The sequence below is a fragment of the Oncorhynchus keta genome, unplaced genomic scaffold (assembly GCF_023373465.1).
Source record: "Oncorhynchus keta strain PuntledgeMale-10-30-2019 unplaced genomic scaffold, Oket_V2 Un_contig_218_pilon_pilon, whole genome shotgun sequence".
Classification (NCBI taxonomy): domain Eukaryota; kingdom Metazoa; phylum Chordata; class Actinopteri; order Salmoniformes; family Salmonidae; genus Oncorhynchus; species Oncorhynchus keta.
Window position 1 is genome coordinate 187,297 of NW_026282663.1, and position 19,901 is coordinate 207,197.

At 41.2% G+C, this 19,901-nt stretch overlaps 1 protein-coding gene and 2 long non-coding RNA genes across 3 annotated transcripts in view; 1 reads left to right on the forward strand and 2 right to left on the reverse strand.

Moving 5' to 3' along the window:
* Positions 1 to 3,340: 3,340 nt before the first annotated feature.
* mrpl12 (mitochondrial ribosomal protein L12) overlaps positions 3,341 to 19,901 on the reverse strand; it is a 32,443-nt gene continuing 15,882 nt past the window's right edge. Inside the window, exon 5 of the mRNA XM_052505011.1 lies at positions 3,341 to 5,066. Coding sequence (XP_052360971.1) covers positions 4,950 to 5,066 — 117 coding nt within the window. The 3' untranslated portion in view covers positions 3,341 to 4,949. The remainder of the gene's footprint in view (positions 5,067 to 19,901) is intronic.
* LOC127921279 (uncharacterized) lies at positions 5,482 to 18,416 on the forward strand. The gene is made up of 3 exons (XR_008108587.1): positions 5,482 to 5,603; positions 12,752 to 12,812; positions 18,291 to 18,416. It is a non-coding gene; the product is annotated as an uncharacterized LOC127921279 (long non-coding RNA).
* Positions 8,573 to 19,556, reverse strand: LOC127921278 (uncharacterized). The gene is made up of 8 exons (XR_008108586.1): positions 19,459 to 19,556; positions 18,369 to 19,214; positions 16,177 to 16,237; positions 15,140 to 15,261; positions 11,502 to 11,745; positions 11,079 to 11,383; positions 9,096 to 9,278; positions 8,573 to 8,973 (listed from the first exon to the last, which is right to left on the reverse strand). It is a non-coding gene; the product is annotated as an uncharacterized LOC127921278 (long non-coding RNA).

The following is a 19,901-nucleotide window of genomic DNA, read 5'->3' on the forward strand; positions in this document are numbered from 1 at the left end:
CCCACTCCTTCTCTCCCTCCTGACTGTCTGACACCCACTCCTTCTCTCCTCCTGACTGTCTGACACCCACTCCTTCTCTCCCCCTCCCTGACTGTCTGACCCCACTCCTTCTCTCCCTCCTGACTGTCTGACACCCACTCCTTCTCTCCCTCCTGACTGTCTGACACCCACTCCTTCTCTCCCTCCTGACTGTCTGACACCCACTCCTTCTCTCCATCCTGACTGTCTGACACCCACTCCTTCTCTCCTCCTGACTGTCTGACACCCACTCCTTCTCTCCCTCCTGACTGTCTGACACCCACTCCTTCTCTCCCTCCACTGACTGTCTGACACCCACTCCTTCTCTCCCTCCACTGACTGTCTGACACCCACTCCTTCTCTCCCTCCTGACTGTCTGACACCCACTCCTTCTCTCCTCCTGACTGTCTGACCCCACTCCTTCTCTCCATCCTGACTGTCTGACACCCACTCCTTCTCTCCCTCCTGACTGTCTGACACCCACTCCTTCTCTCCATCCTGACTGTCTGACACCCACTCCTTCTCTCCCTCCTGACTGTCTGACACCCACTCCTTCTCTCCCTCCTGACTGTCTGACCCCACTCCTTCTCTCCCTCCTGACTGTCTGACACCCACTCCTTCTCTCCCTCCTGACTGTCTGACACCCACTCCTTCTCTCCCTCCTGACTGTCTGACACCCCACTCCTTCTCTCCCTCCTGACTGTCTGACACCCACTCCTTCTCTCCCTCCTGACTGTCTGACACCCACTCCTTCTCTCCCTCCTGACTGTCTGACACCCACTCCTTCTCTCCCTCCTGACTGTCTGACACCCACTCCTTCTCTCCCTCCACTGACTGTCTGACACCCACTCCTTCTCTCCCTCCTGACTGTCTGACACCCCCTCTCCTCTCTCCCTCCACTGACTGTCTGACACCCACTCCTTCTCTCCCTCCACTGACTGTCTGACACCCACTCCTTCTCTCCCTCCTGACTGTCTGACACCCACTCCTTCTCTCCCTCCTGACTGTCTGACACCCACTCCTTCTCTCCCTCCTGACTGTCTGACACCCACTCCTTCTCTCCCTCCACTGACTGTCTGACACCCACTCCTTCTCTCCCTCCTGACTGTCTGACACCCACTCCTTCTCTCCCTCCTGACTGTCTGACACCCCCTCCTTCTCTCCCTCCTGACTGTCTGACACCCCTCCCTCCTTCTCTCCCTCCTGACTGTCTGACACCCACTCCTTCTCTCCCTCCTGACTGTCTGACACCCACTCCTTCTCTCCCTCCCTGACTGTCTGACACCCACTCCTTCTCTCCCTCCTGACTGTCTGACACCCACTCCTTCTCTCCCTCCTGACTGTCTGACACCCACTCCTTCTCTCCCTCCTGACTGTCTGACACCCACTCCTTCTCTCCCTCCTGACTGTCTGACACCCACTCCTTCTCTCCCTCCCTGACTGTCTGACACCCACTCCTTCTCTCCCTCCTGACTGTCTGACACCCACTCCTTCTCTCCCTCCTGACTGTCTGACACCCACTCCTTCTCTCCCTCCCTGACTGTCTGACACCCACTCCTTCTCTCCCTCCTGACTGTCTGACACCCACTCCTTCTCTCCCTCCTGACTGTCTGACACCCACTCCTTCTCTCCCTCCTGACTGTCTGACACCCACTCCTTCTCTCCCTCCACTGACTGTCTGACACCCACTCCTTCTCTCCCTCCTGTCTGACACCCACTCCTTCTCTCCCTCCACTGACTGTGACCCCCACTCCTTCTCTCCCTCCACTGACTGTCACTGCATGACAAACAGTGACCCCCCCCCTTCCTCCTCCTCCTCCTAGCCTGGGGGGGCTGGTCTAAAGAAACACATGAAGAAAATATATTTCAGAGGAACAGAATATGAGTCCTGTGCTCCATACCACAGGCTGTAGGCCTGTTCATTTATCTGACAGGATAGGCTTATAAGGCCCATGTCATTTTATATTATACCATTTTATAGTAAAAAGAATATTACTGAATATGTTCTACATTCCAGAGGAGGTGTATATATGAAGTGGCTATGTTAAGCGTAAAAGTGATCATTTGAAACAGGTCCTATACATTAGATTTACAGTTATTTGGCAACTTTGGTGGTGAATGATACAAACCTTAGAATGTGTTAGAAATCAACACAAACGGGCTGCATGATGCGACTACAGGAGACTGACGATTTGAGAACGTCTTGCACTCAGTTCCGTGATGCGACTACAGGAGACTGACGATTTGAGAACGTCTTGCACTCAGTTCCGTGATGCGACTACAGGATACTGACGATTTGAGAACGTCTTGCACTCAGTTCCGTGCATCAGGCTACACACCCTCTTCTCTATATCTACATGCTTATGGGTGTTTTTAATGAGTCATCACCTTAGAAAGCAATGCTGTATTAAGGCGTTGAAACTACATCGACAAGGACCATGTTTTGGGTATAGTACTATAGTACCAAGGCATGTCCAGAGTGCACAAGAGGAGATTACTGTGACTCACATAGTCACGTTGGTCCCGTTGACTCGTGACTGCTGGTGTGGCGGTAATATGGTCAACACAACAGCCCAAGCTAGAGAGAAAAATGTGCCGTTTTAAAAGCTCAGTTCTACACATTTTGCATTAGGGTGGACAGAAATGTTTGCCGTCCCCAGTTGGTAATTTTTCATTTTATTTTACCTTTATTTAACTAGGCAAGTCAGTTAAGAACAAATTCTTATTTTCAATGACGGCCAAGTGTGTTAACTTGCAGAACGACAGATCTTGTCAGCTCGGGGATTTGAACTTGCAACCTTCCGGTTACGAGTCCAACACTAGGCTACGCTGCCGCCCCATGATTAGACCATGATTGCTAGCTGGCCTCTAGACTGATTTACCAATCTAAATGTTTAGTTGGCTAGTTGAGTGACTGTCAGTGGCCGACAGAGAGAAACGCTGCTGATGTACAACCACGTTTAGAAATTGCACCTTGGTGTTTTCTACTATTATAACTCTCGACAGTAAGTTGAGACGCCATAGGATTTACCTTTCGGGGGAGGGATTGGTCCATGGGCCGACAGAATCAGGCGGGGCTGCCAGTTACCCTGGTCTGGGAGAATCAGCACCGCTCTCTTCTGCCCCCTAGTGGCTCTATTACATATTAAAATGCACTTTGTTTCAAATTCTAATGAATTCAAAATATAGGATGTCGAACACAAACAAAGCTTTACATAAAATATAAATATGTAATTTCACATAGGTACTATTTAATAATCGTTCATAGTCTTTACAGCACAATGTGTCAAAATGTAAGATTATATTCAACCAACCAAAGAAATGTAACTTGTATTTTTTATTTATTTTAATCACTTCATCATTGATCCTATATCAGCCATACAGTATAAAGACCAGGGGTTGGAACCAAAATGTATTTTCTCCAAATCGTTTCGTTCTGAACAGGAAAATACTAATTTAACTGTTACGTTCCACTGTTCCGACCAACAAAAGAAAGTTCTGAACCGGTTCAAACCAAACAAAAGTACCGGTTTATAGCGTTCCTTTCTATTCCTTTTTTAACCTTTTAACCTTTAAAAGGGGGGGTGTAGCCTAAACATACACACACATACACTGGTAAAGAGTTTCAGCTTGCAGGCAGATACTGGAATATGTTTCTGAGTGACAGAGTGAGGGCTTTGCCTTGGCACTTTGTTGCGTTTTTTGTGAGAGTAGAAACAACGCCTGGAATATAAAAGAACGCCATTAACCGGTTCCCATGCTTTTAAAATAATGGTTCTGTTCCGGAACAGTATAGATCACTTTCGTTCCAGGTTCTGTTTCTGCTACTTGAAAATTGACATTATTTTCCAGCTTTTCAGTTCTGTTCCGGTTCCAACCCGCAATGAGGGGACAGCTCCGTTCTCCTGGTTCTAGAGAACACGGCAGTCTGTTACCAGTCAGGGGGAGGGTTTCTAAAAAAGCTTGGTTGCCAACGTGGTACCTCAGTCCTCTTGATGACTCACTCACACCACTCATAGAACAACCAGCAAAATGTCCATTTGACGAATTTGGTTCATTAACGCACATAAGATACCAGCGGAGGCTGGTGGGAGGAGCTATAGGAGGACAGGCTTATTGTAAATGGCTGACATGGAATTAATGGAATCAAATGGAAACCACCTGTTCAACTCCATTCCATAATTCCATTCCAGCCATTACAATGAGCCTGTCCTCCTATAGCTCCTCCCACCAGCCTCCTCTGGAGAATACACAGTCAAACGTAGATATTTCATTGGTCTGTGGAGGCTGGGTTGTCAGGGGAAATAACATGCCACGTTAGTTACGTTAGTTACGAGGCTTTCAGGGAAACTCACCCCCAGACGAATACAGACAGGAGACCAAGTCCAGCTTGAATGCAGATTAATGGGCAAAAGTACCAGACTGATAGACGGGCAAAAGTACCCATTATCCACCCTTCTCCTGTACTGTACCCTCATATTCCCAGTTGTGGACTTTTAAACATGGGACATTGGTTTGAGGGAGTTTTGAGTTTCCACCATTGTTAAACCAATGTGAGAAAGAACCCAAGAGAAGTGCACACTTCGGGAGAAGGGTGGAGGATCGGGACAGAGCCAGACAGACGAACAAGACAAATGGGCGAGAAAAATGACGAGCGGCCGGGCGGTGGGCGGCCGGGCGGTGGGCGGGTGCGTTCAGGCTCTGAGCCTGAGGAGTTCAGTCTGAGTTAGTTTCTCCCGCCCCACACCGTCCAGTTGGTAGCTAGTACAGCAACGTTGTCAAAAAGGCTAGATTTTAGTTTCCTTTTCCAAGGCATTGGTTCCTTAGTTCTTTTCCTGCTGTATACAACAGAAAGATAGAAGACAGGTGTAACAGCAGCCAGACGGTGGATGGGGTCAGTCGGGTGGAGGCAGGGAGAGAGGAGGGACGTTCTACTCCAGCACCACAGTGCCTCCTGCTGTCTCCAGGGCTGTCTTCAGCTTCTCCGCCTCCTCTTTGGAGACATTGGCTCTGATCTCCTGGGGGAGGGACTCAACCAACTTCTTAGCCTGGAAAGAGGACAGATGAGATCAGTGATCTACAGTAACAATAACACAAAGCAACCAACTTCTTAGCCTGGTAGAGGACAGAGGATCTACAGTAACATTAACACAAAGCAACCAACTTCTTAGCCTGGTAGAGGACAGAGGAGATCAGTGATCTACAGTAACAATAACACAAAGCAACCAACTTCTTAGCCTGGTAGAGGAGAGAGGAGATCAGTGATCTACAGTAACAATAACACAAAGCAACCAACTTCTTAGCCTGGTAGAGGACAGAGGATTTATAGTAACATTAACACAAAGCAACCAACTTCTTAGCCTGGTAGAGGACAGAGGATCTATAGTAACATTAACACAAAGCAACCTCCTAGACAGACATGATTGTATATCTTTCAGAGTAAGAAACAGGAGGATTATACAGAGTGAAAGGTCTCCAACGTCTTAACCTACTATATACATACAGAGAGCAGTACCACAGAGTGAAAGGTCTCCAACGTCTTAACCTACTATATACATACAGAGAGCAGTACCACAGAGTGAAAGGTCTCCAAAGTCTTAACCTACTATATACATACAGAGAGCAGTATCACAGAGTGAAAGGTCTCCAACTTCTATATTAACCTACTATATACATACAGAGAGCAGTACCACAGAGTGAAAGGTCTCCAAAGTCTTGACCTACTATATACATACAGAGAGCAGTATTACAGAGTGAAAGGTCTCCAACTTCTATATTAACCTACTATATACATACAGAGAGCAGTACCACAGAGTGAAAGGTCTCCAACTTCTATATTAACCTACTATATACATACAGAGAGCAGTACCACAGAGTGAAAGGTCTCCAACTTCTATATTAACCTACTATATACATACAGAGAGCAGTACCACAGAGTGAAAGGTCTCCAACTTCTATATTAACCTACTATATACATACAGAGAGCAGTATCACAGAGTGAAAGGTCTCCAACTTCTATATTAACCTACTATATACATACAGAGAGCAGTACCACAGAGTGAAAGGTCTCCAACTTCTATATTAACCTACTATATACATACAGAGAGCAGTACCACAGAGTGAAAGGTCTCCAACTTCTATATTAACCTACTATATACATACAGAGAGCAGTACCACAGAGTGAAAGGTCTCCAACTTCTATATTAACCTACTATATACATACAGAGAGCAGTACCACAGAGTGAAAGGCCTCCAACGTCTATATTAACCTACTATATACATACAGAGAGCAGTACCACAGAGTGAAAGGTCTCCAACTTCTATATAAAACCTACTATATACATACAGAGAGCAGTATCACAGAGTGAAAGGTCTCCAACTTCTATATTAACCTACTATATACATACAGAGAGCAGTACCACAGAGTGAAAGGCCTCCAACTTCTATATTAACCTGAGAGCAGTACCACAGAGTGAAAGGTCTCCAACTTCTATATTAACCTACTATATACATACAGAGAGCAGTACCACAGAGTGAAAGGTCTCCAACTTCTATATTAACCTACTATATACATACAGAGAGCAGTATTACAGAGTGAAAGGTCTCCAACTTCTATATTAACCTACTATATACATACAGAGAGCAGTACCACAGAGTGAAAGGTCTCCAACTTCTATATTAACCTACTATATACATACAGAGAGCAGTACCACAGAGTGAAAGGTCTCCAACTTCTATATTAACCTACTATATACATACACAGAGAGCAGTACCACAGAGTGAAAGGTCTCCAACTTCTATATTAACCTACTATATACATACAGAGAGCAGTACCACAGAGTGAAAGGTCTCCAACTTCTATATTAACCTACTATATACATACAGAGAGCAGTACCACAGAGTGAAAGGTCTCCAACTTCTATATTAACCTACTATATACATACAGAGAGCAGTACCACAGAGTGAAAGGTCTCCAAAGTCTTGACCTACTATATACATACAGAGAGCAGTATTACAGAGTGAAAGGTCTCCAACTTCTATATTAACCTACTATATACATACAGAGAGCAGTACCACAGAGTGAAAGGTCTCCAACTTCTATATTAACCTACTATATACATACAGAGAGCAGTACCACAGAGTGAAAGGTCTCCAACTTCTATATTAACCTACTATATACATACAGAGAGCAGTACCACAGAGTGAAAGGTCTCCAACTTCTATATTAACCTACTATATACATACAGAGAGCAGTATCACAGAGTGAAAGGTCTCCAACTTCTATATTAACCTACTATATACATACAGAGAGCAGTACCACAGAGTGAAAGGTCTCCAACTTCTATATTAACCTACTATATACATACAGAGAGCAGTACCACAGAGTGAAAGGTCTCCAACTTCTATATTAACCTACTATATACATACAGAGAGCAGTACCACAGAGTGAAAGGTCTCCAACTTCTATATTAACCTACTATATACATACAGAGAGCAGTACCACAGAGTGAAAGGTCTCCAACTTCTATATTAACCTACTATATACATACAGAGAGCAGTACCACAGAGTGAAAGGTCTCCAACTTCTATATAAACCTACTATATACATACAGAGAGCAGTATCACAGAGTGAAAGGTCTCCAACTTCTATATTAACCTACTATATACATACAGAGAGCAGTACCACAGAGTGAAAGGCCTCCAACTTCTATATTAACCTGAGAGCAGTACCACAGAGTGAAAGGTCTCCAACTTCTATATTAACCTACTATATACATACAGAGAGCAGTACCACAGAGTGAAAGGTCTCCAACTTCTATATTAACCTACTATATACATACAGAGAGCAGTATTACAGAGTGAAAGGTCTCCAACTTCTATATTAACCTACTATATACATACAGAGAGCAGTACCACAGAGTGAAAGGTCTCCAACTTCTATATTAACCTACTATATACATACAGAGAGCAGTACCACAGAGTGAAAGGTCTCCAACTTCTATATTAACCTACTATATACATACAGAGAGCAGTACCACAGAGTGAAAGGTCTCCAACTTCTATATTAACCTACTATATACATACAGAGAGCAGTACCACAGAGTGAAAGGTCTCCAACTTCTATATTAACCTACTATATACATACAGAGAGCTGTACCACAGAGTGAAAGGTCTCCAACTTCTATATTAACCTACTATATACATACAGAGAGCAGTACCACAGAGTGAAAGGTCTCCAACTTCTATATTAACCTACTATATACATACAGAGAGCAGTATCACAGAGTGAAAGGCCTCCAACTTCTATATTAACCTGAGAGCAGTACCACAGAGTGAAAGGTCTCCAACTTCTATATTAACCTACTATATACATACAGAGAGCAGTACCACAGAGTGAAAGGTCTCCAACTTCTATATTAACCTACTATATACATACAGAGAGCAGTACCACAGAGTGAAAGGTCTACAACTTCTATATTAACCTATTATATACATACAGAGAGCTGTACCACAGAGTGAAAGGTCTCCAACTTCTATATTAACCTACTATATACATACAGAGAGCAGTACCACAGAGTGAAAGGTCTCCAACTTCTATATTAACCTACTATATACATACAGAGAGCAGTATCACAGAGTGAAAGGCCTCCAACTTCTATATTAACCTGAGAGCAGTACCACAGAGTGAAAGGTCTCCAACTTCTATATTAACCTACTATATACATACAGAGAGCAGTACCACAGAGTGAAAGGTCTCCAACTTCTATATTAACCTACTATATACATACAGAGAGCAGTACCACAGAGTGAAAGGTCTCCAACTTCTATATTAACCTACTATATACATACAGAGAGCAGTACCAGAGTGAAAGGCCTCCAACTTCTATATTAACCTACTATATACATACAGAGAGCAGTACCACAGAGTGAAAGGTCTCCAACTTCTATATTAACCTACTATATACATACAGAGAGCAGTACCACAGAGTGAAAGGCCTCCAACTTCTATATTAACCTACTATATACATACACAGAGCAGTACCACAGAGTGAAAGGCCTCCAACTTCTATATTAACCTACTATATACATACAGAGAGCAGTACCACAGAGTGAAAGGCCTCCAACTTCTATATTAACCTACTATATACATACAGAGAGCAGTACCACAGAGTGAAAGGTCTCCAACTTCTATATTAACCTACTATATACATACAGAGAGCAGTACCACAGAGTGAAAGGCCTCCAACTTCTATATTAACCTACTATATACATACACAGAGCAGTACCACAGAGTGAAAGGTCTCCAACGTCTTAACCTACTATATACATACAGAGAGCAGTACCACAGAGTGAAAGGCCTCCAACTTCTATATTAACCTACTATATACATACACAGAGCAGTACCACAGAGTGAAAGGCCTCCAACTTCTATATTAACCTACTATATACATACACAGAGCAGTACCACAGAGTGAAAGGTCTCCAACTTCTATATTAACCTACTATATACATACAGAGAGCAGTACCACAGAGTGAAAGGTCTCCAACGTCTTAACCTACTATATACATACACAGAGCAGTACCACAGAGTGAAAGGTCTCCAACTTCTATATTAACCTACTATATACATACAGAGAGCAGTACCACAGAGTGAAAGGTCTCCAACTTCTATATTAACCTACTATATACATACAGAGAGCAGTACCACAGAGTGAAAGGTCTCCAACTTCTATATTAACCTACTATATACATACAGAGAGCAGTACCACAGAGTGAAAGGTCTCCAACTTCTATATTAACCTACTATATACATACAGAGAGCAGTACCACAGAGTGAAAGGTCTCCAACTTCTATATTAACCTACTATATACATACAGAGAGCAGTACCACAGAGTGAAAGGTCTCCAACTTCTATATTAACCTACTATATACATACAGAGAGCAGTACCACAGAGTGAAAGGTCTACAACTTCTATATTAACCTATTATATACATACAGAGAGCTGTACCACAGAGTGAAAGGTCTCCAACTTCTATATTAACCTACTATATACATACAGAGAGCAGTACCACAGAGTGAAAGGCCTCCAACTTCTATATTAACCTGAGAGCAGTACCACAGAGTGAAAGGTCTCCAACTTCTATATTAACCTACTATATACATACAGAGAGCAGTACCACAGAGTGAAAGGTCTCCAACTTCTATATTAACCTACTATATACATACAGAGAGCAGTACCACAGAGTGAAAGGTCTCCAACTTCTATATTAACCTACTATATACATACAGAGAGCAGTACCACAGAGTGAAAGGTCTCCAACTTCTATATTAACCTACTATATACATACAGAGAGCAGTACCACAGAGTGAAAGGTCTCCAACTTCTATATTAACCTACTATATACATACAGAGAGCAGTACCACAGAGTGAAAGGTCTCCAACTTCTATATTAACCTACTATATACATACAGAGAGCAGTACCACAGAGTGAAAGGTCTCCAACGTCTATATTAACCTACTATATACATACAGAGAGCAGTACCACAGAGTGAAAGGTCTCCAACTTCTATATTAACCTACTATATACATACAGAGAGCAGTACCACAGAGTGAAAGGTCTCCAACTTCTATATTAACCTACTATATACATACAGAGAGCAGTACCACAGAGTGAAAGGTCTCCAACTTCTATATTAACCTACTATATACATACAGAGAGCAGTACCACAGAGTGAAAGGTCTCCAACGTCTTAACCTACTATATACATACACAGAGCAGTACCACAGAGTGAAAGGCCTCCAACTTCTATATTAACCTACTATATACATACACAGAGCAGTACCACAGAGTGAAAGGTCTCCAACTTCTATATTAACCTACTATATACATACAGAGAGCAGTACCACAGAGTGAAAGGTCTCCAACGTCTTAACCTACTATATACATACACAGAGCAGTACCACAGAGTGAAAGGTCTCCAACTTCTATATTAACCTACTATATACATACACAGAGCAGTACCACAGAGTGAAAGGCCTCCAACTTCTATATTAACCTACTATATACATACAGAGAGCAGTACCACAGAGTGAAAGGTCTCCAACTTCTATATTAACCTACTATATACATACAGAGAGCAGTACCACAGAGTGAAAGGTCTCCAACTTCTATATTAACCTACTATATACATACAGAGAGCAGTACCACAGAGTGAAAGGCCTCCAACTTCTATATTAACCTACTATATACATACAGAGAGCAGTACCACAGAGTGAAAGGTCTCCAACTTCTATATTAACCTACTATATACATACAGAGAGCAGTACCACAGAGTGAAAGGTCTCCAACTTCTATATTAACCTACTATATACATACAGAGAGCAGTACCACAGAGTGAAAGGCCTCCAACTTCTATATTAACCTACTATATACATACACAGAGCAGTACCACAGAGTGAAAGGTCTCCAACGTCTTAACCTACTATATACATACAGAGAGCAGTACCACAGAGTGAAAGGCCTCCAACTTCTATATTAACCTACTATATACATACAGAGAGCAGTACCACAGAGTGAAAGGTCTCCAACTTCTATATTAACCTACTATATACATACAGAGAGCAGTACCACAGAGTGAAAGGTCTCCAACTTCTATATTAACCTACTATATACATACAGAGAGCAGTACCACAGAGTGAAAGGCCTCCAACTTCTATATTAACCTACTATATACATACAGAGAGCAGTACCACAGAGTGAAAGGCCTCCAACTTCTATATTAACCTACTATATACATACAGAGAGCAGTACCACAGAGTGAAAGGTCTCCAACTTCTATATTAACCTACTATATACATACAGAGAGCAGTACCACAGAGTGAAAGGTCTCCAACGTCTTAACCTACTATATACATACACAGAGCAGTACCACAGAGTGAAAGGTCTCCAACTTCTATATTAACCTACTATATACATACACAGAGCAGTACCACAGAGTGAAAGGCCTCCAACTTCTATATTAACCTACTATATACATACAGAGCAGTACCACAGAGTGAAAGGTCTCCAACTTCTATATTAACCTACTATATACATACAGAGAGCAGTACCACAGAGTGAAAGGCCTCCAACTTCTATATTAACCTACTATATACATACAGAGAGCAGTACCACAGAGTGAAAGGTCTCCAACTTCTATATTAACCTACTATATACATACAGAGAGCAGTACCACAGAGTGAAAGGTCTCCAACTTCTATATTAACCTACTATATACATACAGAGAGCAGTACCACAGAGTGAAAGGTCTCCAACTTCTATATTAACCTACTATATACATACAGAGAGCAGTACCACAGAGTGAAAGGCCTCCAACTTCTATATTAACCTACTATATACATACAGAGAGCAGTATCACAGAGTGAAAGGTCTCCAACTTCTATATTAACCTACTATATACATACAGAGAGCAGTACCACAGAGTGAAAGGTCTCCAAAGTCTTGACCTACTATATACATACAGAGAGCAGTATTACAGAGTGAAAGGTCTCCAACTTCTATATTAACCTACTATATACATACAGAGAGCAGTACCACAGAGTGAAAGGTCTCCAACTTCTATATTAACCTACTATATACATACAGAGAGCAGTACCACAGAGTGAAAGGTCTCCAACTTCTATATTAACCTACTATATACATGCAGAGAGCAGTACCACAGAGTGAAAGGTCTCCAACTTCTATATTAACCTACTATATACATACAGAGAGCAGTATCACAGAGTGAAAGGTCTCCAACTTCTATATTAACCTACTATATACATACAGAGAGCAGTACCACAGAGTGAAAGGTCTCCAACTTCTATATTAACCTACTATATACATACAGAGAGCAGTACCACAGAGTGAAAGGTCTCCAACTTCTATATTAACCTACTATATACATACAGAGAGCAGTACCACAGAGTGAAAGGTCTCCAACTTCTATATTAACCTACTATATACATACAGAGAGCAGTATTACAGAGTGAAAGGCCTCCAACGTCTATATTAACCTACTATATACATACAGAGAGCAGTACCACAGAGTGAAAGGTCTCCAACTTCTATATAAACCTACTATATACATACAGAGAGCAGTATCACAGAGTGAAAGGTCTCCAACTTCTATATTAACCTACTATATACATACAGAGAGCAGTACCACAGAGTGAAAGGCCTCCAACTTCTATATTAACCTGAGAGCAGTACCACAGAGTGAAAGGTCTCCAACTTCTATATTAACCTACTATATACATACAGAGAGCAGTACCACAGAGTGAAAGGTCTCCAACTTCTATATTAACCTACTATATACATACAGAGAGCAGTATTACAGAGTGAAAGGTCTCCAACTTCTATATTAACCTACTATATACATACAGAGAGCAGTACCACAGAGTGAAAGGTCTCCAACTTCTATATTAACCTACTATATACATACAGAGAGCAGTACCACAGAGTGAAAGGTCTCCAACTTCTATATTAACCTACTATATACATACAGAGAGCAGTACCACAGAGTGAAAGGTCTCCAACTTCTATATTAACCTACTATATACATACAGAGAGCAGTACCACAGAGTGAAAGGTCTCCAACTTCTATATTAACCTACTATATACATACAGAGAGCAGTACCACAGAGTGAAAGGTCTCCAACTTCTATATTAACCTACTATATACATACAGAGAGCAGTACCACAGAGTGAAAGGTCTCCAACTTCTATATTAACCTACTATATACATACAGAGAGTATCACAGTGAAAGGCCTCCCACAGAGTGAGTGAAAGGTCTCCAACTTCTATATTAACCTACTATATACATACAGAGAGCAGTACCACAGAGTGAAAGGTCTCCAACTTCTATATTAACCTACTATATACATACAGAGAGCAGTACCACAGAGTGAAAGGTCTCCAACTTCTATATTAACCTATTATATACATACAGAGAGCAGTACCACAGAGTGAAAGGTCTCCAACTTCTATATTAACCTACTATATACATACAGAGAGCAGTACCACAGAGTGAAAGGTCTCCAACTTCTATATTAACCTACTATATACATACAGAGAGCAGTACCACAGAGTGAAAGGCCTCCAACTTCTATATTAACCTGAGAGCTACCACAGAGTGAAAGGTCTCCAACTTCTATATTAACCTACTATATACATACAGAGAGCAGTACCACAGAGTGAAAGGTCTCCAACTTCTATATTAACCTACTATATACATACAGAGAGCAGTACCACAGAGTGAAAGGTCTCCAACTTCTATATTAACCTACTATATACATACAGAGAGCAGTACCACAGAGTGAAAGGCCTCCAACTTCTATATTAACCTACTATATACATACAGAGAGCAGTACCACAGAGTGAAAGGTCTCCAACTTCTATATTAACCTACTATATACATACAGAGAGCAGTACCACAGAGTGAAAGGCCTCCAACTTCTATATTAACCTACTATATACATACAGAGAGCAGTACCACAGAGTGAAAGGTCTCCAACTTCTATATTAACCTACTATATACATACAGAGAGCAGTACCACAGAGTGAAAGGCCTCCAACTTCTATATTAACCTACTATATACATACAGAGAGCAGTACCACAGAGTGAAAGGTCTCCAACTTCTATATTAACCTACTATATACATACAGAGAGCAGTACCACAGAGTGAAAGGCCTCCAACTTCTATATTAACCTACTATATACATACAGAGAGCAGTACCACAGAGTGAAAGGTCTCCAACTTCTATATTAACCTACTATATACATACAGAGAGCAGTACCACAGAGTGAAAGGCCTCCAACTTCTATATTAACCTACTATATACATACAGAGAGCAGTACCACAGAGTGAAAGGTCTCCAACTTCTATATTAACCTACTATATACATACAGAGAGCAGTACCACAGAGTGAAAGGTCTCCAACGTCTATATTAACCTACTATATACATACACAGAGCAGTACCACAGAGTGAAAGGTCTCCAACTTCTATATTAACCTACTATATACATACACAGAGCAGTACCACAGAGTGAAAGGCCTCCAACTTCTATATTAACCTACTATATACATACAGAGAGCAGTACCACAGAGTGAAAGGTCTCCAACTTCTATATTAACCTACTATATACATACAGAGAGCAGTACCACAGAGTGAAAGGCCTCCAACTTCTATATTAACCTACTATATACATACAGAGAGCAGTACCACAGAGTGAAAGGTCTCCAACTTCTATATTAACCTACTATATACATACAGAGAGCAGTACCACAGAGTGAAAGGTCTCCAACTTCTATATTAACCTACTATATACATACAGAGAGCAGTACCACAGAGTGAAAGGTCTCCAACTTCTATATTAACCTACTATATACATACAGAGAGCAGTACCACAGAGTGAAAGGTCTCCAACTTCTATATTAACCTACTATATACATACAGAGAGCAGTACCACAGAGTGAAAGGTCTCCAACTTCTATATTAACCTACTATATACATACAGAGAGCAGTACCACAGAGTGAAAGGTCTCCAACTTCTATATTAACCTACTATATACATACAGAGAGCAGTATTACAGAGTGAAAGGTCTCCAACTTCTATATTAACCTACTATATACATACAGAGAGCAGTACCACAGAGTGAAAGGTCTCCAACTTCTATATTAACCTACTATATACATACAGAGAGCAGTACCACAGAGTGAAAGGTCTCCAACTTCTATATTAACCTACTATATACATACAGAGAGCAGTACCACAGAGTGAAAGGTCTCCAACTTCTATATTAACCTACTATATACATACAGAGAGCAGTACCACAGAGTGAAAGGTCTCCAACTTCTATATTAACCTACTATATACATACAGAGAGCAGTACCACAGAGTGAAAGGTCTCCAACTTCTATATTAACCTACTATATACATACAGAGAGCAGTACCACAGAGTGAAAGGTCTACAACTTCTATATTAACCTACTATATACATACAGAGAGCAGTACCACAGAGTGAAAGGTCTCCAACTTCTATATTAACCTACTATATACATACAGAGAGCAGTACCACAGAGTGAAAGGTCTCCAACTTCTATATTAACCTACTATATACATACAGAGAGCAGTATCACAGAGTGAAAGGTCTCCAACTTCTATATTAACCTACTATATACATACAGAGAGCAGTACCACAGAGTGAAAGGTCTCCAACTTCTATATTAACCTACTATATACATACAGAGAGCAGTACCACAGAGTGAAAGGTCTCCAACTTCTATATTAACCTACTATATACATACAGAGAGCAGTACCACAGAGTGAAAGGTCTCCAACTTCTATATTAACCTACTATATACATACAGAGAGCAGTACCACAGAGTGAAAGGTCTCCAACTTCTATATTAACCTACTATATACATACAGAGAGCAGTACCACAGAGTGAAAGGTCTCCAACTTCTATATTAACCTACTATATACATACAGAGAGCAGTACCACAGAGTGAAAGGTCTCCAACTTCTATATTAACCTACTATATACATACAGAGAGCAGTACCACAGAGTGAAAGGTCTCCAACTTCTATATTAACCTACTATATACATACAGAGAGCAGTACCACAGAGTGAAAGGTCTCCAACTTCTATATTAACCTACTATATACATACAGAGAGCAGTACCACAGAGTGAAAGGTCTCCAACTTCTATATTAACCTACTATATACATACAGAGAGCAGTACCACAGAGTGAAAGGTCTCCAACTTCTATATTAACCTACTATATACATACAGAGAGCAGTACCACAGAGTGAAAGGTCTCCAACTTCTATATTAACCTACTATATACATACAGAGAGCAGTACCACAGAGTGAAAGGTCTCCAACTTCTATATTAACCTACTATATACATACAGAGAGCAGTACCACAGAGTGAAAGGTCTCCAACTTCTATATTAACCTACTATATACATACAGAGAGCAGTACCACAGAGTGAAAGGTCTCCAACTTCTATATTAACCTACTATATACATACAGAGAGCAGTACCACAGAGTGAAAGGTCTCCAACTTCTATATTAACCTACTATATACATACAGAGAGCAGTACCACAGAGTGAAAGGTCTCCAACTTCTATATTAACCTACTATATACATACAGAGAGCAGTACCACAGAGTGAAAGGTCTCCAACTTCTATATTAACCTACTATATACATACAGAGAGCAGTACCACAGAGTGAAAGGCCTCCAACTTCTATATTAACCTACTATATACATACAGAGAGCAGTACCACAGAGTGAAAGGTCTCCAACTTCTATATTAACCTACTATATACATACAGAGAGCAGTACCACAGAGTGAAAGGCCTCCAACTTCTATATTAACCTACTATATACATACAGAGAGCAGTACCACAGAGTGAAAGGTCTCCAACTTCTATATTAACCTACTATATACATACAGAGAGCAGTACCACAGAGTGAAAGGTCTCCAACTTCTATATTAACCTACTATATACATACAGAGAGCAGTACCACAGAGTGAAAGGTCTCCAACTTCTATATTAACCTACTATATACATACAGAGAGCAGTACCACAGAGTGAAAGGCCTCCAACTTCTATATTAACCTACTATATACATACAGAGAGCAGTACCACAGAGTGAAAGGTCTCCAACTTCTATATTAACCTACTATATACATACAGAGAGCAGTACCACAGAGTGAAAGGTCTCCAACTTCTATATTAACCTACTATATACATACAGAGAGCAGTACCACAGAGTGAAAGGTCTCCAACTTCTATATTAACCTACTATATACATACAGAGAGCAGTACCACAGAGTGAAAGGCCTCCAACTTCTATATTAACCTACTATATACATACAGAGAGCAGTACCACAGAGTGAAAGGTCTCCAACTTCTATATTAACCTACTATATACATACAGAGAGCAGTACCACAGAGTGAAAGGTCTCCAACTTCTATATTAACCTACTATATACATACAGAGAGCAGTACCACAGAGTGAAAGGTCTCCAACTTCTATATTAACCTACTATATACATACAGAGAGCAGTACCACAGAGTGAAAGGTCTCCAACTTCTATATTAACCTACTATATACATACAGAGAGCAGTACCACAGAGTGAAAGGCCTCCAACTTCTATATTAACCTACTATATACATACAGAGAGCAGTACCACAGAGTGAAAGGTCTCCAAAGTCTTAACCTACTATATACATACAGAGAGCAGTACCACAGAGTGAAAGGCCTCCAACTTCTATATTAACCTACTATATACATACAGAGAGCAGTATCACAGAGTGAAAGGTCTCCAACTTCTATATTAACCTACTATATACATACAGAGAGCAGTACCACAGAGTGAAAGGTCTCCAACTTCTATATTAACCTACTATATACATACACAGAGCAGTACCACAGAGTGAAAGGTCTCCAACTTCTATATTAACCTACTATATACATACACAGAGCAGTACCACAGAGTGAAAGGTCTCCAACGTCTTGACCTACTATATACATACAGAGAGCAGTACCACAGAGTGAAAGGTCTCCAACGTCTTAACCTACTATATACATACAGAGAGCAGTACCACAGAGTGAAAGGTCTCCAACTTCTATATTAACCTACTATATACATACAGAGAGCAGTACCACAGAGTGAAAGGCCTCCAACTTCTATATTAACCTACTATATACATACAGAGAGCAGTACCACAGAGTGAAAGGTCTCCAACTTCTATATTAACCTACTATATACATACAGAGAGCAGTACCACAGAGTGAAAGGTCTCCAACTTCTATATTAACCTACTATATACATACAGAGAGCAGTACCACAGAGTGAAAGGTCTCCAACTTCTATATTAACCTACTATATACATACAGAGAGCAGTACCACAGAGTGAAAGGTCTCCAACTTCTATATTAACCTACTATATACATACAGAGAGCAGTACCACAGAGTGAAAGGTCTCCAACTTCTATATTAACCTACTATATACATACAGAGAGCAGTACCACAGAGTGAAAGGTCTCCAACTTCTATATTAACCTACTATATACATACAGAGAGCAGTACCACAGAGTGAAAGGCCTCCAACTTCTATATTAACCTACTATATACATACAGAGAGCAGTACCACAGAGTGAAAGGTCTCCAACTTCTATATTAACCTACTATATACATACAGAGAGCAGTACCACAGAGTGAAAGGTCTCCAACTTCTATATTAACCTACTATATACATACAGAGAGCAGTACCACAGAGTGAAAGGTCTCCAACTTCTATATAAACCTACTATATACATACAGAGAGCAGTACCACAGAGTGAAAGGTCTCCAACTTCTATATTAACCTACTATATACATACAGAGAGCAGTACCACAGAGTGAAAGGCCTCCAACCCAGAGCTATCCAATGTCTCAGACTGATTTGACTGCGTGTCCTTTCAGCGTGGACACTGGAACATGTGTGGTCAGAGATGGAAAGGACAAATGATTACAGAGACAGGAAAGAACTGAAGAATCCTCGTCTGGCTGTGACATCACACAGAGATAAACAGACCATCTGACCTGCACCAGGTTCAAGCCTTGGATGGCTGTGACATCACACAGAGACAAACAGACCATCTGACCTGCACCAGGTTCAAGCCTCATCTGGCTGTGACATCACACAGAGACAAACAGACCATCTGACCTGCACCAGGTTCAAGCCTTGGATGGCTGTGACATCACACAGAGACAAACAGACCATCTGACCTGCACCAGGTTCAAGCCTCATCTGGCTGTGACATCACAC